The 27,103-nt window shown below is 46.7% G+C and overlaps 1 protein-coding gene across 1 annotated transcript in view; it reads right to left on the minus strand.

The window, feature by feature from the left end:
* The window catches only part of ALK (ALK receptor tyrosine kinase), a 676,514-nt gene that overhangs the window by 50,364 nt on the left and 599,047 nt on the right, over positions 1-27,103 (minus strand). The window contains exon 12 of the mRNA XM_047745310.1: positions 7,477-7,639. Within this exon, the coding sequence (XP_047601266.1) occupies positions 7,477-7,639 (163 nt within the window). The remainder of the gene's footprint in view (positions 1-7,476; positions 7,640-27,103) is intronic.

A 27,103-nucleotide genomic window follows, 5' to 3' on the forward strand; every position in this document is an offset into this window, starting at 1 on the left:
CCTCAAAGAGGCCACGTTCTCTCCAACATGCTGGCGCGAGGCTTATCTGGATGCATGGCAGTGCGGTCCCACATGCCCATCGTCGCTCCTGACCCATTAGAAATGGAGAAGGTGGCCAGAACTGTTGAGGGAAAGGAAGGCATATTGGTGACAGGCAAGCAGCAGGATTATTTAGCTCAGAGAAGGGAAGCCTAGGGCAGGGGTGGGTGGTGGTGGGGCTCACTCCCATTGCCCCCCCCGCCCCGCTCCAGGGATGAACTGTGTAGAATCTAGAGAGAGCGTGGGGTCGGGGGGGCCCCCCCTGCCTTGGTTCTGCTCACTACTCAGTATTTCCAGGGCTTTATCAGGAGAAAATCCTTTCAACCTGAAGGTGTGGTTTGCTTGGAAAACTGCCGCTGGAGGCAGAGACCTTGTCCAGCCCACTTGTGCTATGGCTGAGAGGTAAGCTATACCCCCGCTCAGCCCTTCCTGCATCATTTTTATAGCCATTTACATCAATCTGCACGCATTATGAATCATACGGAACTCCGGCAGATTAAATTTAGCCAGATTATTATATTTTAGAAGTTGTTTGTTCCTGACTCCTTTTTCCTTCCCAGCCCTTCTTTCCTATTTCTCCTGCCACTCCCACCCCCAAATACGAGCCTCAGCCCCATCTAGGTCTAGTCCTAGCTCTTGGCAATGAGGTGGGATGCCAAGAGGCCCGAGTTCTGAGTCATAGACTGGGTGCTCTGCTGGCTGGGTGACCTGGGGTGAGCTGGTTAACCTCTAGGAGCCTCAGCTTCCCCACCAAGGGACAAAAATGAGGACAAGGACTCCTGTCCTCATGAGAAGAAGTAATGGATTTGAAAAGACTGCGCAGGGATGCCAAGTGCAAGGTAGGACTCTAGGCTGGGTCGGCTAGAGCTTGTCAACAGGCGATTTCACTTTCCTATGTTGGCCTCAGCCCCACGTTTCCAACCTGGATGAGGGGCTGGCTTAAAGTCGGGGAGCAGGCAGGCGACTGCCTTCCTGGACTAACCGTAGGAGAAGCAGCACCTCCCTCGCCAGCCCTCGGAGGCCTTACATCCCACCGTAGCGCTGCACTCCTTTGGAAGCTTCTAAATGCTGCTTACAATGCTTATCTCTGGAGGGGGCCATGCCGCCCAGAGAAAAGCATGGGCTTGAGGGCTTGAATGCAGACACAACTGGGTCCAAATCCAAGCTGTTGCTCAAGGCCCTGAGTGGGTAAGGAACCTCCCTCCCTGGTGCAGACCCGGCACCTGGCTGACCCTGAGAGAGCCGGTGCCTGTTGGGTTTCACCCAGGACCCACCTCTGTAAGGACCAGTGGGGGCACAGGCAGCCTTGGCATGTCTGAGGACCCCCCAGTCCTGTGACTCATGTCCCACAAACTCGTGCCAGAATAATTAACATAGCCCGACTCTCCAAAGCGTCTACCCCATTCCCTGTAGACGATTTTTGATGGTTGACAAATGACAACAAATACACCTGCCACTCAACTGGGGAAAATCACTTGCAGTGCTTCCAATTTACTGGAAATTACAAGACGCTATTCTTGACGAGCTGGCACAGTAATTTTTTTTTTTATTTGGTTTTGTTTTTCCTCATCTCAATCCGTGCCCCCTGGTCAGAACGGATGTTTATTGGGTTTGCGTTTTGTATTATTGACTGTGAGCCATTGTTACCTGATGTAATTGAGTTGTGAATCTTTTTAAAACAAAGAATTAGCAGCAAATCAAAGGGGCTGCCTGCCAGATCCTGGGAGGTGGGCGAGCTAGTGTGGGGCATGGTGGCCTGTCAGCGCCGCGACTCTGCGGGGACACTGGAGTGGGGGGGCGACGGGAGTGAGCCAACCCCACTTGGAGCTCATTTCTCTCCTGTACCTGACTCTGGGCTCTGCCTCTACTTCCCAGTGGGACCTTGGGTGAGTCCCTCCTCTCCTTTGCTTCTTGGTTTTCTCCTCTGCAAAATCAGGGGGGTAAGATCTGCCATGCCTGTCCTAGCCTGTAGGGTTTTTGGGGGGCGGGGGTGTAAGGGCTCAGTGCATGGGAAATCTGTGTTTAGATGTATAGTTGCATTCTCTAGATGGGTCCTTGGAGCCAGCAGGAGACCCCGCTGGGGGTCGGCGGTAAAGGGCGAGTGGAGGAGGCACGCCCTTCTCGCAGCCCCAGCTCTGTCCTGGATTGCTCCGCTGAGCAAGGCTCATGGTTCAATTCTTCCTCCAACCTCCCTGACCAGTACAGTCCTACACTCCTGGAAATACCAGCGCCGGAAAGGATCTCAGCAACCTCCCTCTATGGCACACTCCCAAGGTCACATGATGTCTTTGGCAGAATTTGGACCCGAACTCCATTCTGCCTGCAGCCCATCAATCTTGGCGCAATCTCCCTGCCTCTGACTTTCCCTGCTCTGTGCTCCTCGTGGCGATGGCTATCTGCACAATTACTCTGGCAATTGGTCATGCCTGCGACTCTCTTCTGCAATTGTCTAGAACTTTATTGGCGTTGTGGACTGTTAATTTAACTTTTCTGCCCTGCGGTCTTTGCAAAGATGGCGAGAGGCTCCGGAGTCTCAGTCCTCTTGCAAGCGCCTAGTCAGCGATCGGCCCACGGTAAGAGCTGCACAGCTGTGGGTGGACCGGGCTGAATGACGGTGTCATCCCGCTGCACACACCGGTCCCCGGAGCCAGGTGGGGAGATTGAGTGTCAGTGATGGAGGCCATCAGGAACAGCTGTGGCCCGGGTCAGCCGGCAGGATTTGCCGGCTCCAGCCGGGACCGGGGACCTCTTGTGCGTTATGTCTGAGGAACAAGTGAACCATGCGAGAACTGCCGTCAGGAGCTGTGGGCCGTGCTTGACAAATGTTTTTATAAATGATCTGTGTGTGTGGTGGTGGGGCCGTGGAGGATGGAGAGCGAGGAGAGATGCTGAGCCTTGGAGAAGCAGGAAGGCAGGCAGCGGGGAGGAAGGGAGGGACAGACTGGAGAAGAAGGCAGGAAGAGCGAGATGGGCTGCTGGTATCTACTGAGTGGGCCCTGTGTGGGGTAGGTCACACAGAGTCACACGAAGTCCCCAGCAGTCTGTCTCTGCTCCCCCGTGAGGGGGAGCCCCCCACAGCCCCAGCATCCATGCCCTTTCAGCGCCCCACTTTGGCCATCCCCCCCCCCCACCTCCCCGGGCACACTCAAGACATGGTCACTCAGTGCTGTGACCCAGAAATCTCCCTTCATTAGGCGTCACTCTGGCTGTTGCCCTAATTCTTGCCTGTCCTTCTCAGTCAAGCTCCTTGAGATGGCAGCTGTCACTCACTGTCCTGCCTCCTCAGTCCCCAATCACGGCCTGCCACCTGGGCTCTGCCTCCTCCCTCAGTCCTGCAATCACGCTGATTCCACCTCCCAAACACTTCTTGGCCCCACCGGGTCCCTCCGTGTGTATCTCCCGGCCCCTGGCTTAGCTCTTCAGGACTCCACTCCAGCAGCCTTTCCATCCGCGGTCCCCGCCTCCAGGCGCGCATGTCCCCCAAGCCGGCGCCAGGGGGCGCTAACGGCATTCGGGATGTGAGGCTCCGGCCCAAGGGGCTCCTTCCTCCCCTCCTCTTTGTGGACAACTCTATCACCTTCAAGACTGAACTCAAGTTCTGTCTCCCTGTGGAAGCCATTCATGAACTCAGGCCCTTCCCTGGCCTCTGACAGCAGTGCCTGATGCAAACCTTCCCCAAAGAACTTTCTACATCGCGCATCAATGCTTTGTTTCTATGTCCAATACCCCCACTGGCTCCTCGTAGGCACAGAGTGGATCTTGTACACCTTTATATACTTGGTGCCAGTCAGTGTCCTAATTTGTGCTGAGTGCTGTCCACAGAGACCTGGGAAGCAGGAAGGGAGCAGGTCTGGATGCTGGGACATAGGTACTTGGAGGGAGTGAGAGCATCACTACTTTGACAGAGGCAAATCCAGGGGAAGGGAAGCCCAAGGCAGGAAAGCAGGGGGCGATGGGGGTGATGGGGATTTAGATGTTGTCCCTAAATCTCCCTCCTTAAGCCTGCTGTTTCCTGTCCCCCAGCCTCTTCTTCCTCTCCCTCTTTCTGGGTTTCTTCCTTTGTGGTGGTGGGCAAAGAAATAAAGGGTGGGAGATGGGCCCAGGATAACTGACTGATAAGGGCACACTTTTATCCATGTGTATCCCCGAGGAAGCCCCAGACAATGATGGCCCCACCATGACATACATTGGGCATATGGTGTCACCTCTCTCATTAACCATAGAGAAGTCAGTGGGAACAATAAAGGTGCCAAACCTCAGGAAGCAGCCAGATTCACCCTCTTCCAGGAACAGGGAGAGAGCATAATAAACACTCGTGCCCTTTCTCACCTTTTTCTCACCTCTTAAGAAAACATGATGCATCCCATGTCTTTCTCACTAGATGAACTGCACTTACTAAACAAGAATTAGTTAATATGGGGAATATGTCTTCCAGAAAGAGGGCACCTGACTTGTCAACATGGATATTTTGATGTGGGGATGTTTTGATGTGGTCTAAAAGGCAAATCATTAAATGGTCTGGTTCTTTGATACTAAATTATACAATCAATATGCATTACTGTCCAAGCCCTGAGCCTCCTCCAGTGTCAAGGTCAGAAATATCCGTTACAGCCTTTGAAGGGTTAAAAAAATCCCAAGATTTCAGAAACAACTAAAAAACCCCAATGTTTTTCAGTTTTAACTCTTCCCTTTTTGATCTCAGGCCAGCTTCATTATGTCCTACGGATCAAAATGTCCCCTTTGTCAATCTGGACACATCGAAGTGTTACGCTTCAACAGCAAGACGGCTCCTTGTCCCTGTTTTCAATGAGCATTTGCCTGGCAGTGCTGGGGGCCACGAGCTCATTTCAATATTCCAGAGAGAAAGAGAAACTGTGCCCCGATTTGGGTTGGGGTTCTATGAGGGAAGTGTGGCAATACGTGGCAATTCATGCAGATCAGAAAACTGGCTAGACTTAGATGTGCTTGTGATTAATAAAAAGGAGGGGAATGAATTAGTGCTTATTTAATAAGTATAGGTTGTCTGCCAGGCGAGATCTTTTGAAACACGGGGCCCATGTGAGGAAGTCAGAAAAAAGTCCTTAGAAACAGAGAAGTCAGGAAGTACACCCTGTGGGATCAAGCTGTTCTGGAAATGCTTCCGGCCACTGCCTGCAGCCAGATGTTCTCCCTGCTCCCTTTGGTCTCTCTGCCCACGGGCCTGGGAACACCCAGTGCTCAGACGTGTTGTGCGAGGCACTTGTACGTCATCTTGGCAAGATCCCCGCTGGGCAGATATTAACACCCCCAATCCCTGCCTTTTACAGAAACAGAGCCTCAAGCGATTCAATGACCTGCTCGAGTCTGAAAGTGGGTCTGATTCACAGTCTCAAGGGGAATGCCGCCCAAAAGGAACCCTGCTCATGGTGCCTCCTATTTGTGGATCTTTGTGGTCGGGGCAGGAAGGGACTTAACAGCCCGTCTGGCTTGGGAGTCGCCCTGGATGGGGATGGGACAGTGGGTCTTGCTGGGCATTCACTGTTGAGGTGTCTGTCTGCCTCCCAGCTCCTCTGCTCTCTTCTTCACACTGCTTCTTACACGTGGGTCTCTGCCCCCAGGGCTGGGCAGGCCAGCATCCCTGCAGGTGGTGGGGCCTCCCCTCCCAGGCTTTCGTTTCCAGAGGCTTCCTGGAGGTGGGTGGTGCATGACTGCTAGGCCTACTTTCCCTTTCTTGTTCCTCCTGTCCCCTGATTGCCTCTCAGAGTCCAGATGTGGGCTTTTGTGGAAAGAACACACAACCTTTGGGCCAGAGGACCCTGGGTTTACTAGTTACGTGGCCTTTGGTCTGTTGCTAAGCTGCTAACTCCAGTTTCCCCCTGTGGAAACAAGGGAATATCAATAATCATAGTAATGACATCTGCCTCATTGCTAAAAGGGGGAGAAATACTTGGTGAGTCCTCAGCGAACACTCCTCTCCGTCTCTCTGGGACAGTGACTGAGCCGGGGAACCTCAGCCAGGCAGGAAGGAGAGACCCGGCCTGCTCAGTGTGGCAGATCCAAGGGTGGCTGGGTGTCTGCAACCATTTGTTGGGGGAAGTGTAGGACCTCGAGCAGCTAATTTGATTGCAGCCAAACCTTGTTACTGCATTCCTGCCCAGAATGTCATTTAAAAAGCACTTAGGGCTCCCCCCCGAAATGCATTTATACCGAGGTCCCAGGGGTGGGGCTACAGAGAAAACCAGGCAACCTGAGACGCTCCTTTCCTTCTGGGGGTTGGGGGCTGAGGAAGGGGAAAGAGAGCTCACATCCCACTGCGTTCAGCCGCGGGGGCGGGGGCATTTGCACCAGCAAGGTCATGATTAAGCTGCTTCCTGTTTAAGCCTGCTGTTCCTTGTTCACTGTGGGAGGAGCCTCAGCAAGCCTGTGCTTCAGGTTTTATCCGGCCTGCATGTCTATGTGTCTGTGTGTCTGTGGGGAGGCACCCCATTCTCTGAGCCTCAGTTTCCTCTTGTGTAAAATGAAGACTGCAGCCCAGGCCTTGTTCACAGAGCTGTGGGAGGACTACATGCAAGATTTCAACCTAATTCAGTCACCCTAATAGGGGCCATATTAGCATCACCTAGGAACCTGTTAGGAATTCATATTCTCAATGAATGAATACAACCAGCGTGATGAATACCCCTTATGTCTCCCTTCCCAACCCGGATCCAATAAATGTCAATATTTTGTCATATTTGCTTCATTCATATAAAAATGGATAGCTTAAAAATTTTCTTAATATTCATATCCTTGGGCCCCTCTCTAGGCCTATGAAATGAGACGCTCTGTGAGTGAGGCCGGTAATCTGTATTAACCAGATGTCCAGTCATTTCGATGGTGGAGAACCATTGGTCTGAGCCTTGCCATCAGCTTCATGTACGAGCTAAGTGGCCCGTTGAGTCAGGCCTCCCTCTGGCCTGGTCTTGCTCTGTTGGAATACTGTGTAGTTGGGGTTGGGGCGGGACAAGAGCCTGAGAACAGCTGCTTTACTTGTGAATAGTGAAGGCCCAGGGAAGGAGGCTCAAGGGTGAGAGCATCATCTTTCATGTCCATCGTACGTCTGTTTCCCAAACATTTCACATGTGCTGACTCATGCAAACAGCATCAAGCAATACTCAAAGAATCCACTATAATTACAATTATTAGTAATAAAGAATATTCTGAAGCTAGGTCACACGTGTATATCATCTCCAAAAACAGACTGTGGGCTCCTTGAGGACAGAGAACACATCTTTATTGCCATATCCCATTATCCCAAATCTCCCCATCTCCAGCCCTTACACCCCACTATGGGTCAGAGTCCGTGGCCTCTGAGCCTCCGTGTGCCCAGGCACCCTGAGGGCATGCACCTGCAGGCAGCACCCCATCATCTTCAGAAGGGGAGATCTGTCCCTTGGCCTCCCCCTCCCCCATACGCACCTGTAGGTGTCGGTGGCTGGCACCTTCCAGGTCTGGATGCCTTTCAGGGGACCCTCGCTCCCCACCACCACGCTCAGGTTGGAATTCCGGTAGGCGTTGTTACACTGGGCCTGTGTGGGTCCGTGGGGCCCACTGGCCCCGCACGTGGTGAACAGCCAGTGAACTGCGACACAAGAGGAAAGGTAATCACTCACTTGGCCTGGCCCTCCCTCCTCCAGAGGCTTCCCTGGGCTGCCTCTGAGCTGTCCACTCCATGGCCCTGAACCCACCTTCCAATATGGCACCAAGGCCAGGGCAAGAAACACCGATCAGCCATTCAAACTGGAAATGTCTGTTGAGGATCTACTCTGTGCCAGGACCTGGTCAGATATGAGGGGAGATACACAGATGGAGCTGACTGACCCAGCCTTAAGAAGGAGGGATGGAACTATCTAAAACACAGGATGGTAAAGAAAAAAATCCCCTCGGTTATCAGGAAGAAGAGAAGACCCCCTTCAGGTAAGATAGGCGTGGGCAGTGGCTGGACCCTCTCCTCGTTTCTCACCGAGTCTGGCCCAATGCTGGGCAACCAACAGGTGCTCAATCTATGCTACTCTGACATAATGCAATGTGACTGCATTGAACCTGCTCCCAAAGGCTGGACATGTGCATATAAGATCCTCTTAGCTTGGGGAAGCTCAAAAGAGTAAATTGGACATAGACTCCAGTTTCCCTCTAATGTGATGAAGTTAAATTCTACCTATAGAAAACATTATGAAAAAATTAATTTGGTATAATTTTGCTCACTAAAATGTTGAAGTGAAAAATCTTTGAAGACTTTTAACTAATTTAATGATGTGGAAATGAAAGCTTAATTTGGGCTGCTAAAATTACAAGCAATCAGATTGAGACAGTACTGGGTAGTTTTGATGATCTGGAAACTTGACGAGTGTGGGGGGGGCTTTTGTGACACTGCCCTGACCCCAAGGTCAGAGACCAAAGTTCTAGCTGAGATTCCAAAGCATACAGCTATACAACACTGTGTATTCAAATCCTTTCTCAGTTGGCTTCACTTTTTTGAAATGGAGATGTTGATCTCTGTTTGGTTTCTGAAGGTTGTTTCAAGGACAAGAAGGAGATGAATCCATTCATGTTGGTTGTGAATGGTTGATTGTCAATTTTATGATCTTTCTATACTCTAAAGGAGTAACCTGTTACTTCAAAGAGCTAACTCTTTGAATACTGAGTGCATTTTAGCAGCACTCTCTTGGCCAGTTGCCTTTTCATCCATATCTCCAGCACCCAAATCCTAAGTGTGGGCTGTCCTCAAGTGGTGAATGGAAAGGGACACAGACTTAGGGGCAGCCTTATCAGTTACTGGTTGTGGGACGTTGGTAGAGCTCCTTGGTCTATAAAAGTAGCTGAAATGGCATGAGGATTAAAGGAAGCAAGGGATATAACAGGCTTTGTAAAGTCCAGAACTCTAAAAATATGAGTTGTGTCCATGACTCCTGCCTACACCCAGGGCAGGTGCTGTTCTTGACAATAGGAAATGTGACCAGAGGACTTTCTGTCAACATGGATCCTCTTCCAGCAGCACCTAGGGATTTAAACTCAGTGAGCTGGGGATGAGAATGGGACAGAGAGAAAAAGATAATCCTGGAAAGGAAGTAGAAAAATCCACTTGCTCCATATGATCTCCAACTCTTTGAAGGCTATTCTCAGATCCAATGTGTGCCTAAAGCAAGCAGCCTGGATTTGTGGGCGGCCTTCTCAGTCTGGGGCAGAGGCATGACAATCCATGCAGTTAACTCAGTCCTGGAAATGAAAGCATGTACATGTGTGATTTCTTTCTTTCCTTTTTCCTCAAGAGTGCGCTGAGGAAAAGAGCTGAAGGTATGGGCATAGCACACTACCTGAGCATTTCCCCTTCCGTGGGACCCACTTTCAACTTCAGTCTGGGTTAACATTGCTCTAAATGTTGTGGGACATTCCCAGAGAGGCTGGGATTGTAGTTCTTGACCAGGTAGGACATTTGGTGAGGTAGGAAGAGAAGCACAGTCTTTGGATCCAGATGGGCTAACTTTTCCTATCCTGGATTTTGCCCCTGACCAGCTATGATACCTGGGGTAAATCATACACCCCATCTGAGCCTCAGTCTCCTAATCTGAATGAAGCAAGATTGGACTTAGTGAGACTACTGAATGATGACCTAAGCAAAGTGCATAGAAGAACATTTGGCATTAGAGATGCATGATAAACACAGTTCAGAGTTGTGTAACTTCCTGTTCAATTTCTAACTGTTGGAAGCAGAGACACCCAATCTCAAGATTTATGTTCGCCGTTCCATAAAAAGGGGACATTACGGCTCTTTCTCAATAAAGGGATCAGTATTTTCCCAACTCAGTGGACATATATTAGTCTCAGGTGGTTTCTATACACAACATTTTGTTTTTATTTTCAGTGATTTCTGATGGAAAGGTCCAGAGAGAAAATTCTTTCCAGAGTGGATTCCATGGGAACAGATTTGCCATCCCAGGTCAGATCCATGATTTATACAGCTAGAATTCTCTTGCTTTCAGCAGCCTTCGAGGCATGGTGGTCCTCCCTGCTCCCTCAGATGGCCCCGACCCTCATAAATCTGCTTGAAGTTGCTTGGAATCAATTTATGTTTCCCACCAGCTTTACCTCTTAGGGGGAATGGGGTTTCTGAGTTCATTGCCCATTGTCCAAGGGCTCTCCTGCTTCTTATGTGTGTGGGCTTGTCTTGCTCAAACTTCATTCTGTTGGTTCCCTTTGCTCATTCTGTCTGGAATCTGACATCATAGAATGTCACGGCAAGATGGGACCCTGGAGATCACTGAATTCAGTGGTCCCAGACCACCTAAGGACATTTAAAAGTATGAATTTCAGAGCTCTGGAGATTCCAATTAGTAGATACTAGGTTGGGTAATGATTGGGGAAGGACATTACTTGCATTTTGTAAAAGCTTTTTCAGGAGAAGCAACCAGATTTGTGAACTAGGTCCACCTACTTCATTGCTGAAAAGGAGAAAGAACATTCTAGAAATGGGAGATTTTTCTGAGTAAATCAGCTTTAGAGAAGGAACTAGAAATTGGGGGCTCTTCCTTCTACGTCCATAGATCCTTTGGTGGTGATCAAGCCCTTCCCATCTTCTTGTCCTGAAGACTTCTAGCCTTTTCCTATTGTCCTTACATGAGTTCCTGATCCTGTGTCCTTCCTAGGATTTTAATGCTTGAATCTGTTTTTTGAGATAAGGTTACCAGAACTGTGGGTTCTTGTGGCTTTGTACAAAGGGACAGGGACAATGTTATTCTGCTTTATTTCTGGTGTCCCTCTAAAGTGCTTAACACAGTGTTGGCTCCCCCTCAGCTGAGCATTGGGTTAAGGCTTGCTGGCAGCAGGCCATAATAATTTCCAGATCCTTGCTTGAGAGGTGGGTCATGGATGTAATTGGAAATTACTGCTGCTCTGAGTGTGGTGGTATTAACAGCCATGGGCCTAGGAGGGCCCCAGAGGAGGCATCTGGAATGGTACCCTGGGAGCAGGAAGAGTCTGGCAGAACATCAGGCAAAATATCCAGGCATGAGATCTGTTCTAAATGAAGGCAGATAGAATAATCAGTCAAGCTGGGTATTAGGCACAGATCATCTGAGTTCCAATTCAAGACCTGAAGAGGTGTTAGACGCACCAGGAAATCCTCACAGAACTTGTTTGAGAGTCTGGTTTTGTTTTTTTGTTTGTTTTTTTCCTTTTAAATCCATAAGCCTTGGGCTCACTTAAAACTAGGACAGACCATACCAAGTTTTCTCAGGCCTAGAGAGTAGGCAGGCCACCATGAGGGGACAGGTGAGAGTCTGGTCAGGATAGCATGGTGGTGGACTCACAGCCTCGGAACTGTGGCCCTATAGTATCACAGCCTAGCAAAGAGCAGGCTTTAGGGGGTCGTGGGCATAAGCCAGGGAAAACAGGTGCTCAGCATCAGGACTCTAGTCCCCAGAGAGGCCATGGGGAGCCAGGAAGTGTCAAAAGGAAAATCTAGTAACTGGGATGTTTACAAGGCCAGGAAGCAGAGATATAAGAGAGAGGGATTGGGTCATGAAGCTTTAAGGCAAAAGCTTGGTTTTTGGTTAGAAGATCAAGGTCATAGTTAGAATAGTGGTGCGGTGGGCTTGATGCTGAGCTGCCAGTCTGAGAGCACAAGGGTCCTTATTTCCCCCTAGATGAGAGTCTACATTGGTCCCTGAGGCTCTGTGGAGCTACAGGAAGATCAAATGCCTCCCCCACCCCCAAAGGAGGAGCCTGGATTGGGGGTGGGGGAAGGAGGAACTCTGGTTCTTTTCTCTTGGGGAAAAAAAAAAAACCAACCCAACAAAAATAAGACCAAAACTATTGTATTAAAACTCATTTAGGAAAGAAAAAAAAAAGAACTGCTTTATCTCATCCTACTTATACCATACACTGGAAAACTAGTTTAATACTCATTCACATCTAAATTGTACAAAGAACCCACAAACATCAAAACAGTGATTGGTTATAGACAGCTGAGTAAGGAAATGTCCATTAAATACTGGGTTTCATTTTAAGTATATTGCAGTACCCTCCAAGAAGAAACAAATCAATTAGTAATATACTGCACAATGCTAAAAAAATAGGCTAGACAGTGATTGTACTAGTTTTATTACTGTTGCTAAGCCATCTCATCTGCTCAATTGAATGCAAAGAAATAAAGCGTGATACCAAGGAAAATAAGTTTTCAACTATTACTATTAATCACAATAATAAGGATCTGCCTCCCGTTGAAGGCCTATATGACTGTACCACAGAGAAGCACTCAATGCAGCAGATGGATATTTTGGTGCCATTTTGATTCTGATCCATGGAATTGAATTCTATCTGTATCTGTTGAGTGAGCTGAACTTCACGGGAGCTGTGGCCTATGGAGCCATTTTGATGGCCACTGTAGTTACCATTAAATAAAGTCATGACCCAAATCCAAGTAAATATGATCACTCACCATCCATAAATGTATATGACACCATTTTTTATTATAAATTGGAAAAAGTAACCCTTTTTGGGGGACATTATGAAAATTTCTAAATTGTTCTCCTTATTAGGGAAAAATAAAAGTAATACACATATTATAGCCATCAAGAGGTTAAACATTTCTATCATCTGTCTCAAATCTTTAAATAATGGAGCAGCATCCCCTTCTAGATATGTGACCAGTGATTTCTTTTTTAACATTAGCAGTTATTGAGACTTAATGCTTAGCTCCATTTATTTATTGGGAGTTGCAAAATAATGATATTCAAATGATATCTTTTTCACTCATTTATTAGTTGGAATCTATAAGGAGATGCTTCCTTTCATCTACTATTTGGTTACCAAGTGGTATAGCTCATACAGGAAGGGTGGGATAAACGCTCAATTCTTTCACCTTATTTACAGTTTTCAAGATGATGGATTCATTTTCTATCATCCTCCGGAGTTGAAAAATTAGTCGTTCGTGTATCTTTATTACTCCATGAATTAAAACATATTATTGAGTTTTACTTAATCACAATTATTATCCTTTAGAAGTTCATATTCTCGGGCGCCTGGGTGGCTCATTGGGCTAAGCCTCTGCCTTCAGCTCAGGTCATGATCTCAGGGTCCTGGGATGGAGGCCCCCATAGGGCTCTCTGCTCAGCAGGGAGCCTGCTTCCTCCCCACTTCTCTCTGCCTACTTGTGATCTCTCTCTGTCAAATAAATAAATAAAAATCTTAATAAAATAAAATAAAATAAAAAAGTTCATATTCTCACATTTTTGCTCAGTGGTAGCTACCTGAGTTATTTTTCTCCCCTGCTATCTGGTACGATAAAATATTCCTTCCCTCGACCTGGACTCAGCCATCTTCTCAAAAGCTTTGATTTCTTTTAGTGAAAAAACACCCTTTAAGTACACAATCTAGGTCCCATAGACACTTACTATTACTGGTCTGATGATTGTTTCTAGGTTTCTTTAGAGGACAGAGCTAAGATACTTGTATGTTTTTCAGTATAAACCTACATACACATGAAGTAGATACATACATATATGACAAAATACCTCATGAGCTCACAATGATACTTTCAGCTCAAATTCAGGACTACAACGTTTTAAATTTAATCTCTTCTCTATTTCATCTGCATTTTTTTTCTACACTGAGAATCTTGGTTCTCATGAACACAGGGGACAATAGATTTAGAATATTCTATAATTAATCAGTTACTTTATCCTTCATAATATGCATAGTAGTAACTGCTACTTTACCATCATTGATATAAAAATTGAGATCAGGAAACCCTGGGTGGCTCAGCTGGCTAACATCTGACTCTTGATTTTGGCTCAGGTCAGGATCTCAGGGTTGTGAGATCAAGCCCCTCACTGGGCTCTTCACTGGGCATGGAACCCACTTCAGATTCTCTTTCAACCTTGCCCCTCCCCCATGATCCTGCTTGCATTCTCTCTCTTTCTCCCTCTAAAAATAGAATAAAATAAAATAAAAAAATAAAAACTGAGATGAGTTAATTTATTTTTTTTGGTGTATGTGCTATCCTTTCTCCTATAATTTCCTGAAGTTGTACTCTAGCTACACTGTTTGGACATATCACCATTACATACAATACCTTTTCCTCTTTAACCTTTAGTTAGTCTCACTTCTAAAAGTGCTGTATGTTTAATGCTCCTAACAGTCATGCTGAATATCTCTAGTTACTTTGGTTGTCTGAAGCTTGTTTCCATAGATTCCTTAGGAAGGGCTTATGGGAATAGTATTCTTTGAGTTCTTGGATATTGATAATATTTTCCCCTTGAGTATATTAAATACATTACTCCACTTTTTTCTGGTATAAAGTAGTACTATCAAAAACTTTGATGATAATCTAAATTTCATACTCTAATAAATCACTTGGTATTTTTGCTTAGGAGCCCAGTGTCCTTTTCTTCTTTTTCTTTAATTTTCAGCAATTTTACTAGAATACCCTTAGGTATTGCTCACCTAGGCTGGTAACACAGTGTGCTCTTTTAATAATTAGATTCAATAAGGAAAATTTCCTTGAATTATAGCTTTAAGCATTTGTTTTGTTCCCTTTCTCCGAATTTTCTTCAGGCACTCCTGTTATCTGCATGTTGGATCTTCTCTGCCTATCTTGATGGATGTCATTTTTTTACTTAAAATTTTTTTCTCTTTTCACCTTGTATTTCTTGTAAGGCATTAACTGTGGTGTGTATTTCCTCTGCATACTTTCTAATTTAGTTTTCATTTCTGAAATTATTTTTTCCTTTTATCTCAAATTCTTTTATAACTTTCATCACTTAGTTTTTGATCTTTTGTAACACTGGATTATGTTATTTTTTCATCTCTTGTATCACTGTTTTAATGTCAGCTCATTTGGAAATCGGTTAAAATTTTGATCTCTTTTGTAGGCATGTCTTTCTGGTATGCTTTCACTTTAATGTGGGGCTGTTGTTTTGTCCTCTATGCTCCTCTAAGATTCTTATTGTAATGTGGATGGGGATTTGGTCTTGATACCTATGAATTTTTATTTTTAATTTTTAAAAAAATTTTAGTTAATCAATTAATTATGTTATGTTAGTCACCATATAATGATACCTATGCATTTTTACATGAAACTAATTTTCTAGGACTCTTAGAGTTCAGGACTTTCCTAACTTCACAGAGCTCCTTTTATTCTTTTCTTCATATAGTGTTGAAAAATGCAAGGTTTGCCTTCAAATATTTCTGGCTCTGTTTCTTTCCTTCATATTTATCTGGATATCTATCTATCTATCTATCTATCTATCTATCTATCTATCTATCATCTATTTATCTATCTGTTACTCCTATCCTACTCAATGTTGATTTGACACCCAGAAATTTCTTCTTAGTATGGGCTCTTTCCTAGTGGCCCAGTCCCCCTAGCTCTTTCAAACATCACCATGGCCCCTTATACTCACATATCCTTGGAGTGGACAAAGCCTCTCCCAGATTCAGCAATGGTTCTCAGATCAAGTTATTTCCAGCAAGTATATGTCAGTGATTTTCTCATGCTCTTTGGTTTATAAGACAGCCTGTTGTCTTCATCTCCTTTTTCTTGCTCAGATGCTGATATCAGACAGATCTTATGGTGGTTGTACTTTGTCCTCATCCATTTTATTTTGGGTATTTTTTAATAAAAAAATTTTGTTGTAAATGTCTGTGGGTTTTCAGTTTTGATATATGGTTGCTTTGCATTTAGATTCAGAAAGATAGACAACTATGCTGGTACCACACCATGACTACCATCTTCCCAGAATCCTCGAGAATCACTTGAGGTCACTTGCCTTTGATTAGCCCTTTTATATCATCTCTCTGGTCACGTCTGTCGCCCTCATTTCTACTCCTGGGGCTGCAGGGTTTTTCAGACTATATATCAGGGACATCTCCAAAGACCATGGCCTAGAACTCGCTGTTATATCATGTCTGCCTTTTTTGGGATAGAGCCCACTATTTAACTTTTTCTTAATAGTGCCACACAAGACTGAACCAGTTGTTTAGGGGTATTTGTTCCCTTCATGAAATGGCCTCAGATATAAACACTTTATACTAATTCACTTTCTTCTCTCTCACCATCACGTATGTTTTCTTAGTGCTTCAGCATGTTCTACTATGTATAATTTTATACTCAGTGTTGGGTGAGGGTCTGAGAGTGGCCCCCTATTTCTGCGTCAGGGTGAGGACCAACTAGCTGCAGGAAGCCTTTATCTCAGTTTTGGAATATATTGATATTTTGGTACTTGTATTTAGTAGATGGTGGAAGTTTCTGGAAGTCTAACTTTAGGTAGAAAGACATTACTATGATTTGAGTCAACAGGGCCAGGACTTTTAAGGCCTCCAATTTCCATGCATTAATTACAGCCCATTTATGTAGCATGTCCATCCTCCAGCAAGTTTAGCTCCTGAAAACCATGTTAGGTCAGCAGATAGGGAAGAGGGAAGAGTCATTTTATCTTACCAGATAGGCGACTATGTAGAAAAGTTAAATCTGGGGCTAAGTGAGGAGAGGCTGGTCACATTTGCTCTTCCTACAACACAGTTTTCAGTTGGTGAATTTTCCATGTTCTAGTTTGCTTCTTAGACTGAGTTTCTTTGCATGACCTACGTGCACACATGCACACTCTCACACATACTCTCACACCCACCATGCTAACTCTCACACACATACTCTCAAACACTCACACACACTCACATACCATACATACCCTCCATACACTCACACACCCACCACAAAACTCACATGTTCACATTCACACTCAGTCACACACATCACACAAACTCTCACACCACATTTACGACCCATTCGCACACTCCACACACTCACACACCACACTCACACACACACAGCCATGTTCATTTGGGCAAAGATTTCTGGTCATTACTCTTTTGTTCTTTTTTGCTGATGAGACATTAGGAGGTGTAAGAATAATTAAAACACCAGCCCTGTCTTCTGTGCTAGAAACGCTCCTGCACGTGATCTGTGTTTTACTGTTATATCATCATCTCCTTTGCCCCTCACACAGTTCCACTAGACAGGCAGGATGCCTAAAAATACTTAGGTCCCCCAGAGAACAAAGACCAGAGGCCCATGTCCCTCTCTGCTGGGAGGCAGATATCCCTTCATGGAAGGCAACCAGTGAGCCAGCTCCCCATCAATGGGCAACAAGTCAGGGCTGTTGAGATAAAAGCTGTTTTCAAGACAGAATTACCCTAAACAGTTCTGACACCCGGCAATCTGAGGGAGTTTTTAATGGCTCCTGTGATGGCTGCTTGTTGTGTTCTCAGCCACCCCCTGCTCCCTGGGGGAAAGTCAGTAACACATGAGAGAAGGGAAAGGTCACAGGAAAAACACTCTCCTGAAAGCGTAGCTGTAAAAATTAAGTTAAGGGAGTCCTCAGGGCTAATTTTGCTATTCCCCAGTTGGCTTCAAGCCAGAGTTGTGTTAATAAAGTATTTGATAGGGAGAGGGGTGTTGTAGATGCACCCATCTGGGGGTTACACATAATGGATTTGGTTTTGAGTTTCAAGTGGGAATTGGGGGTGGTTCAAACACCAGCCTTGCCACAAACAGGCCTGAAGAGTCATTGATTTCTGCCCGTATCTACTCTTCTCCATGGACTGTGGGGAGAGAAGACCTTAGTCTGGTGCTTGACCATGGGGGTTATGTTAACAGGATTCACTGCCTCAGGAGAGAGGGGCAACAGTACAGGAGGCTAGAACCCTTCATTGCTTTATTCTTGGTAGTTCTTGCTTATTGTCTGGTTCTAAGTCATGAAGGGTAAAATCCTTACAAGGCCCTTGTGACTGGAAAACTTCTGATGTATGGACAGATGAAGGCCACTGGCCCAACTGGCCAAGTGATTTGGAACTAGAAAGAACAAATGTCCTGACTTTGGGGTCTGGGTCTTGGATCCATCCAAGATCAATTAGATCCATCCTAGACCAATTCTAGGATTAACTGGGGGAAAAGAACACCTGAGAGGGTGGGAAATCCAAATGTCAAGGGCAGAAGGGAAAGTAGTGGGGTAGTGGGGGAAGAGGTAGGACCAAATGGTGGACCGAAAAGAGAAGGCAAAATATCTGAGAGGGCTGGAGAAAAGGGGAGAAGAGACACTTCTTTTTTATTCCTGCCTCTGATGCCACCATGGTGGCTAGAAATGCAGCATCATAAGAAACAAACATGGGGAAACGGCCAAGAAGATCACAGAGATGTGCATCTCCCCATCATCAGGCCCTGAATTAATGACACTAGTCATGTATAAGGCCACTGAACTAACAGTCAGCAATCATCTATAAAGTATTTTTTGTTATGGCACTGGACCCTTCCTTGGGCTCCCAGCCATTGTCTGGGTCCTACTTCAATCTGAATGGGCCCTTCTAGAACCAACGTCTCCCACCTGCTTATAGTAAAAACACCAATGATCAGAGACTCCTGCTGCTATCCCTCAGTGATGCTGGCTTAGAGAGGGAGTATGTTTTCAAAACTTCTTTAGACACTGTACATGGCCTTCAGCTTGCCTTTCCCCAGGTGGGGAGCCAGGCATTTGGTCATTCTTCCCACCTGGCCTGCTCAGACCAGGCATGCCCTCCCTCCCTTATTCACCCACCCTTGGCTGTGTCTCTGCACAAGGTCAATTCACAGTCAAGACCTTGACCTTAATGAGAGTTGTAGCTATGTAATGAGGGCCTTGGAGGTTTTCCCAGGCCACGTCCGCTTAGGAGTAAAAAGTAGGACTTCAGTGTCAGCAACAAATAGCATCGTCTGTTTCTGCTCTGATCCACACCTGAAGGAATCTGAAATTTTCTCTGTTCACACCCCCATCATTATGGCACAAATGCACACACCACATATGCTTTGCCACTGTCATTTCTGTCCCTGTAACTTGCTTTATTTTCTTTACAGAACATCACTCTCTGAAATATATCACTGTACACTTGTTCGTTGCCCTTCACCCTCACTGGTGTATAAGCTCTGTAAGCCTACGTGAGGCTTAGATGATGCTATTCACTGCTTTGTCTCCAGGGCCTAAAACAGTGCCAGTCACATAAGAGGAAGTTAATATACCTTTGTTGCGTGAAGAACCAAACAGTACAGAAAGAAGAGAGTAGGCCAAATGCCAGCCCTCAAAGCCACTCGAGGGGTCAGGGGGAGGAGCTCGTGCATGATGAGGGTACCATGCGTGGTTTGGTGGGAGTGCCTTTGGCCCTTTGTGTTCCTGAATTAGCCTTAGAGCAAGAGAGGGTGGAAAGATTCAGGTAGTCCTGGTAGAAACGGGTGTTTGTGGAAAGGTATTTTGTCTCTGAGCCATGATTGCACAACAGAAAGGGGTAGGCTCCCGAGGAGATAGCACACATCTCCACGTTGTCATTCAGACACCAGCACACACTCACAGGCATACAACCACACCCGCAGGACTGAAATGAAGGGAGCCCTGCAGTCTTGAAGAGAATGCTTGGGTCCTACTCCTTAGTAGTGTGGACCCTCCACTGACTTGACTACTGATGGAAACTGTCAACTGAGAGACTGTATGGACTAGTTAGTAGGACCAAAGTCATAAACCAGTTGAGAGAAAAAGAGCCCTGTCTTCCAGGTAGTTATTCTGAGGCCCCGGGGAGTTTTCCTGATTCTGTCAGGTTGTTGGACAAGCCCAAACCATGCCTTATTTTCCTCACTTGTTAACATTAATCTTGGAATGGGATCAATCTGTCAGTCACTTAAAAAATAATAATTAAATGGGTAAAATGTGCTCACATTATTATGAAGATACTGTCAATATTCGCTATAAAAACCAAATCAGGCCTCTCAGATCCAATCTCTTGGGATTTGATTAAAAAACTGCTCCCGGAGGAAGTCCTGGAGTCCTCATCTGATGGAGATTTTGACAAGCTTTAAAAGACTAAAATCCCTTTTTTAATTTAGATCAGCAAGCGGGTCTTTTTGGGGCAATCCTCTGTAGCCCCACAAAAGTCATGTATTTCCCCCAAATGCAGTTCGAGGGCTTCATTTGCAAATTGAAGATGAACTGTGTTGGGAGAGAACTGATTGTACAAAAGGACCCAAAGCACAAAATACTACTTTCTGCCTTTTTTAGCTTTAAGAGTACAGATCTGGGATTTGCTTGAAACTTTTGCAAAAAAAATTCAGGAAAAATAGAGTCAGAACACATAGTATAAAAAAAGTATGTATAAAAAAAGTGCACAGCTCACAGTTTGGGGAGGAGGAAGATTATAAATACACTGAAAATTTAGAGAAGACAACATATGGAGGGATGAATGAGCCGCCCAATGTTTTCCATGATATATTTTAATAATAATGTTAATAACAATATCGTAAGAATGTTTTATATTAGCATATTCTTTTGTACCCTTCCATGCCTGCTAGAGATGAGCTCATTTCCTCACTACAATAGCCAGATCTGAGAAAGAAGTGTGGCAGGTAACTGTTCTCCCTGCTTTACACATGAAGGAAAAAACTGGGGTCCAGAATGTTTGATTCTACTGATATCGCAAAGCTAGAGCCTTAGTCTCCAGGATTCTTTTTGTTTGTTTGTTTTTTTAAATATCTTGCCTCTAGCATTTTATTAACATATAATGTAGTCTCCAGGATTCTTGACCAACCCATTTATCATCTTGCTATGGACTGGCACTCATGGGGTGTTTTCTGAATATTTAAGTGATAGGCTTGAGTCTGCACAATTTCTCAAAGTTTCCCAGTAATCAGGTGATCTCTGGCACCCAAAAGCCCATTGCAGGAGGTTCTAAGATGGTCCCCAGTGATCTCTGTGTCCTGGTAGTCACACCTTGCTTAGTCTCCTTCCTTTGAGTATGGGTGAGACCTGTGCATTGCTTCTAAGCAACAGAATATGGTAAAGGGGAAGGGATGTCATTTTCATGTTTACATTACATAATGTAATGTAATGTAAGATGTAACTTCCATCTTGCTTGCTTGCTTGTCCTTCTCCCTTTCCCTCCTCCTCCACTACTCCTAGGCTTCTCAAGGACTGCCAACAATCATGTGAACTTGGGAGGGACATGTTCCCCGCTTGAGCTTTCAGATGAGACCCTGCCGTAACTAACACCTTGATTGCAACCGTATGAGAAATGATCAAGCAGAAAACCCAGCTGAACTGTGCTTAGTTTCCTGACCTGCAGAGACAAATATAACAGATATGTGCTGTTTTAAGCTACTGCATTTATGGTAATTTGTTATAAAGCACTAGATCACTCTCTAGCCACCTCCAAAACTCCCCATCTTCTGTGTAAGCACCAAGTGTGGAGGACCCTGGCTAGGCTGCATTCTTCCAGGCGTCTTCTCTCTCTTTCTTGATTCGGTGATGGTTGGGGTGATTCCACCTCTTGTTCCTTTTCCTCTTGCCAGTGGAGGAGCAAGTAGGGGAGGGGGGATCCCTTTATGCGATCTAGAGTTAGTATTTCAGCCTTTCTCCTCTTAGCTTCTCTGTCCAGCTCTGGGCCCAGATGAATTAAAACAGAACAGAACAGAAAAGAACATCTCTCTGTCCAGGACCACTGAAGCTTTGCTGCAGCAAGCAGAAAACTGAATAGGCTCCAAGGCTATGCAGGTTTGCTTTGAAGGCTGATCCAGCAAGTCTGGGAGTAGGGCGATAATTAAAAATGATCTTTCCCCAAAACAAGTGCTTAATGTATTTGCGCTGATGGAGGGGCCTTTTGTATTCTGCTGGTCTTGGAGCTAAATGATCTTAATCAAGCCGTGCTGAGACCAGAGTTCCCAGATCATTTGTTGTCTCCCACTTATGCAACCTTTCACTGAAACAAACGGGTAAAAGCAACATGTTTTTTTAGGCCATCCGGAGGAGAGAAAGGCAGTGAACCTGTCTTCTGCTAACAGGAGCCATGCCCTGGTGTTAAGCCATTTTATCTGAGGCTTGGCCATGATTCCAACCACCACACAGCATTAAACTGGGGGTTCATGAGGTGTTTTTGAGGCCATCAGAGCTGGATGATGCCGTGCTGTTTGGCCAGTGGGGCCCAGGGTTGGGAAGTTCTGTAGTAACAGCATAGTTTCCTTCCTTTCTTAAAGGACCCTAGAATTCTTTTCAAAGAGGATGCTTAGCTCGGTAGAATTCTCAATGTGCTGATCTTGGATGAAGACCTCCTCACCATCCAGCACAGGGTAAAATCAGAGCCATAGAGTGGGAAGACCCGTCTGAATTCCAGATGCGATCTGAATTATAAACTGGAAAGGGAGCCAGGATCTCCCTCGTGCTGAGAGAGCAGTGGTTTCATCTCGGGCTTCTGTGGACCCGGCTCTGGGTAGTGCATTTTTCAAGAGCGGCGCTTTGGTCCCCTCCCAGCAGCAGGCCCCGGGGCACCCAGCACCTGGCTTGGCACAGAGCACGCATACTGTACACGCTTGTTAAGCTTGGTGAATTGAAACTCAGCCCTACATGATTTTTTATTTTTTTTTTTTTTAAGTGTTGGGATTCCGGGAATTCTAAGATCACATTGACTAGAAAACAGCAATGTTTTCTGTGTTGAATGCTGAGCTGAATTTCCTGAGTTGGAAAGAGAAAGCCAGTCGATCTGGATGCAGCAAGAGCTTTTCCCTTTTCAGCAGCTGGGTGGTATTTGGGATTCCTCCCAGCGGGCATGGGGTTAGAGAGTGAAGACTCCGGAGGCTGCCAGCTTGAGTCTGGAGCCTGGCTCTGCACTTGGCTGGGGGGACAAGCCACAGAACCTTTCTGATTCTGTCTCCTCACTTCTGAAATGAGGAAACAGCCATGGCTCAGACAGCTCACTTCATGTCCTGCTCTTTCAGACTGGGACAGGCATGCACTCCCCTAATCCTGTCATCGAGCCTATGAAATAGAAGCACTAATGAGAAAAGCACCATTTTATTTTATTTTATTTTATTATTTTTTAAATTTTTGACGTGGGAAGCAAAGGCACAAAAAGGGAGAAGGAAGTAGCTTAAAGTAAATGGCGTAGCTGGGACTTGAACCCAGGGAGTCAGTGCTCTTGAAAAGTAGCCAGACACAGAATCGGTGAAGCGGTGTGGGAGGTTTGGGCTTCCGGTCAGGGAATGAGTAAGTCACAGGGATGAGAGATGCAGTGCAGGGAGTCTGGTCAATAGTATCGCAATAGTCTTGTGTGGTGCCAGGTGGGGTCTACACTGGGGGGGTGGGGGTGGGGCATAGCACAACATATAGATTTGCTGACTCACTGTGTTGTACGCCTGAAACTAATGTAACGTTGTGTGTCAACTATATTTCAACAAACAAACGAACAAACAGCCATGCCATCCGGCTTTCTGTTAGTGACGTCTATTCTCGGGGAGCCTGGGGCGCTGTAAGGACCAAAGGAAAGAAGTTGAACGTGCTTAGTAACTGGGGTTCAGATCCAAGGGGACAGCCTGCAGTGGTGGACTATTGGCCCGGAAGCTGTTGCTGGTGGGGGCTCCCTGGGGCGGGGGGAGTGGGGCGAGCAAGCCTCCAGCTCAGCCCTCCCCTCCCCCCGAGCTGTCCCCAGATCCCCGTGGAAGGGCTCTCTCTCCCTTGGCAACCACGCAGGCCACGTCTTGGGGGTGCTGACGGGGTCTGCCACACACACAGCCTCTCACACTGGAAGAGACTCTTGAAGGGCGGTCATGAGGCCCACGCATCAGGAATTAGTTCCACGCCGCGTCTCTTCTGGGAGCCCGGGCGTGTTAGCTCCCCGGGAAGGGAGCGGCTCTCAAATGAAGAGTGACATGGTAATCGGCGGGCACTGAACCTGCTGCGGGGGCGGGGGGCCCACGAGCCTTGTTAAGGCTGGTGCTTCACGTGTGCTCACGAGTTCCCTTGCTATCAGTAGGTGATAATCCACGATACTTGGGTAAAAAGCAGGCCAGCTGAGCAGGAAAATGACCGGCCGCCCAAACCAGTCCCCAGGATTCTATCTAAGGCCCATGCCCGCCCAAGTCCTAAGGAACTGCTCCCCCCAGGTGAATGGGTGCTGACAAAAGCGTGTTCCATGCGCACCAGTGAGGACTGGGGTGCACAGAGGGTGCCAGTTAGCTGCCATTATCAGCTTTCTTATGTGTGTGGGGGGACATCGTGTGACTAGGGTGCCGTTTGGAGGATGGGTGAAGAGGCAGATGTGATCTAAGCAAATCTTTAGGCACAGAGGTTTTTTTTTTTTTTTCAGAGAAGAGATTCCTCTAGAAGACTAGTCAATGGTAGAATTCCTTTAAGATTTATCACAACTCGGGGCACCTGGGTGGTTCAGTCAGTTGAGCTTCTGCCTTCGGCTCAGGTCACGATCTCAGGGTCCTGGGAGCGAGTCCCACATTGGACTCCTTGTTCAGTGGGGAGCCTGCCCTTCCTCTCCCTCTGCCTGCTGCTCCCCCTGCTCATGCTCTCTCTCTCTCTCTCAAATAAATAAATAAAACCTTAAAAAAATAAAAAATTTCGGGGCGCCTGGGTGGCTCAGTGGGTTAAGCCGCTGCCTTCGGCTCAGGTCATGATCCCAGAGTCCTGGGATCGAGTCCCGCATCGGGCTCGCTGCTCAGCAGGAAGCCTGCTTCCCTTCCTCTCTCTCTGCCTGCCTCTCTGCCTACTTGTGATCTCTCTCTGTCAAATAAATAAATAAAATCTTAAAAAAATAAATAAATAAATAAAAAATTAAAAAAAAAATGGGGTTCCAAATGTTACCTGGCTGAGAAAACTTAATTTCTCTACGCGATTTAAAAAAACACTATTTTTTTTTAGCCTTTTACACAAGTTGTATAACTTAAGGCAAGTTTACTCACCCCCTGTGGTCCTGTTTCCTCATCTGTACAAGGGGGATTACATTAGAGTCCCAACTAACGAGATAACACGTATGAAGAGCTCAGAAGAGTTGCTGACACCCAGCACCGCCCAGTGACTGGTGGTTTTCAGGTATGAAAAGAGGACACGACAAAATGCTTTGCTGTCTGAGAGAGAAAGACTTAAAAGTATGCCATGCAACTCTGAGGAAGCCCCTCCCCTTCCCCAGGCCTAGGCTCCTCCTCATCTGTGTTCAAGAGGTCAAGCTGCCCTTTGGGGTTGCGACACTTTACTTCAAATCAGGCTTTCCTTGAGAGTTTGTTAAAAATGCAGAGTGTGACCTCCTCTTCCTAGACATTCAGATTCCACAGGTCCTTGTGGACCAGGAAGCTTGATTTTGAAGGAGCAGCCCTCTGGGTCCTCCCTCCCCTGGTAAGGTGACGAGAAGCAGATGCCGTGAGGCCGCACTGGGAGAAAGCCTGGGGTGTCTCTGGGTCCCTGCTGCCCTCAGGAAGTCCCAGATTCTGTCACTGGGCATCTCTGGGGAAGGCTGTTAATGATGCAATGGAGACGAGCATCCAAATGGAGTTGTTCCCTCCACCCCACCCCCCTACTCCCCACTGCGGGGGTGAGTGGGGCTCCCCGGGGCTTCTCTTCTTGTTTCCTGTCCTCCCCTCCTGCCTCCCAAACTGGCCCACAGTCAGGAGCTAAGGCAAAAGCAGTGACCCCAGCTCCCTGCCGCTTGTAGGGAGCTACATGCAGTGCCCACAGGATGCTATGATTTGTTTGGGGCTGGATTCGAGTACATTTATTTGGTCAGCAGCTCTGCGACTCCCCACTATGTGGGGGTGCCACCACAGTGAGCTAGACCTGGCCTGCAGCGCGTGAACGCAGAAGGTTCTGGTGGAAACGAAAAGACCGGTTCTGAGCGAGGGGGCCGGGCCCTGGCAAGCCCACCTTGCAGCAACGCTGTCATCCCCAGAAGGGCACGCATGGACCATAATGGCTCTCACTACAAATTCTATTAACTCTAATAGTTGTTCTGTGGTGAATGGATAATGCATTTAGCAGAAATAGACTCAATCAATTTATATGAAACACATAAAACTTTCTCATTGAAATTGGCATCTGTTCTTGAACCGTAGGAGCGTGTGTGGAAATGGACAGTCTGCCACCCTTTCTTCTGGGCACATTAACAGTGCCATGGGTTAATTAGAGAGATGGACCAAGGAAGCTCTGGCTCCCTTATACCCTATCCCTTCAGCCCTTAAAACCATGGGGCTGGTGATGGGGAGGGACCTGGAGACTGTCTACTTTAAACTGGACTATTAAAAGAAGCAGTTTTCTTGCCTTTGCCTGTGTTGACATTAGCAGCTCTCCTCTGAGCTCTGCTACTTGGGGGCCTTACTGACATGCCTCAGCTGTTAGATGAGGAGAGAGAAGGTCGTGTGGGGGCAGGACCCTCCCCAGGACCACAGCCTGCTAGGGCAGGCCTGCCAAGGCTGGGCACAGACCTGCTGACTCCTGGTCCAGTGCTCTTTCTGTGGTCCTATGTGGTTTTAATTGTCCCCCTGCCCTTTGGCAAGAGAGGAGTACTCAGAAAGCAGTAAACCATCCATCACTAACCAACTCAGAGGCGAGAGTGTAGTTTGATGCCAGGGCTCCGTGAGCTATTAATACTTGTGGGTTGGGCCCAATGTTTGGGCTGGTTCTCATGTAAGTTTTCTGCTCTCCCTATACAACATGTAAGCTCACAGGAGAAGGAGAGAGGGGTAAGGAAGCTGAGGCAGGGTCATGGGCCTTGGGGGTCCTGCCTGTCCTTTTCTGGCTTTGGTGGGCGGTGACAGAGGCTGCCTGCACATTCATTACTGCTGAGAGAGAGAGAGAGAGACAGAAAGAGAGAGAGAGAGCTCTGCAGCCCTGTGATTGCATTATCCCAAGCATTTGGTTAACGTAATTGTATGTGCAAAGCTGACAAATGTAATTTTCCCAGACTTAATACTTGCCCCGTTTTCTCTCTCAGTTTCTTCATCTGATTAGCTAAAGTGATTCAGGCTTCTGAGAAAGCTCCGTGAAGCACCTGGATAGGCTTTACCCTGCCTAGAAGCTCCAGGCGCTCAGCTCTGCCCCGTGGGCTTCAGGGTGAAGGAACCCCTAGAGATGGAGGTCAGGACCTCGTCGTGGGGCTGACTCAGGGGACATGCAGAGCATTTAGGGAGACCTGGATGTGTTGTGAGTGACTGTTTTTAAAAGCCCTGTGTAACCTTTTTGTTTCTAGGAGGTGCTCTAACACTTGCCAG

Source organism: Lutra lutra, chromosome 9 (assembly GCF_902655055.1).
Source record: "Lutra lutra chromosome 9, mLutLut1.2, whole genome shotgun sequence".
NCBI lineage: Eukaryota > Metazoa > Chordata > Mammalia > Carnivora > Mustelidae > Lutra > Lutra lutra.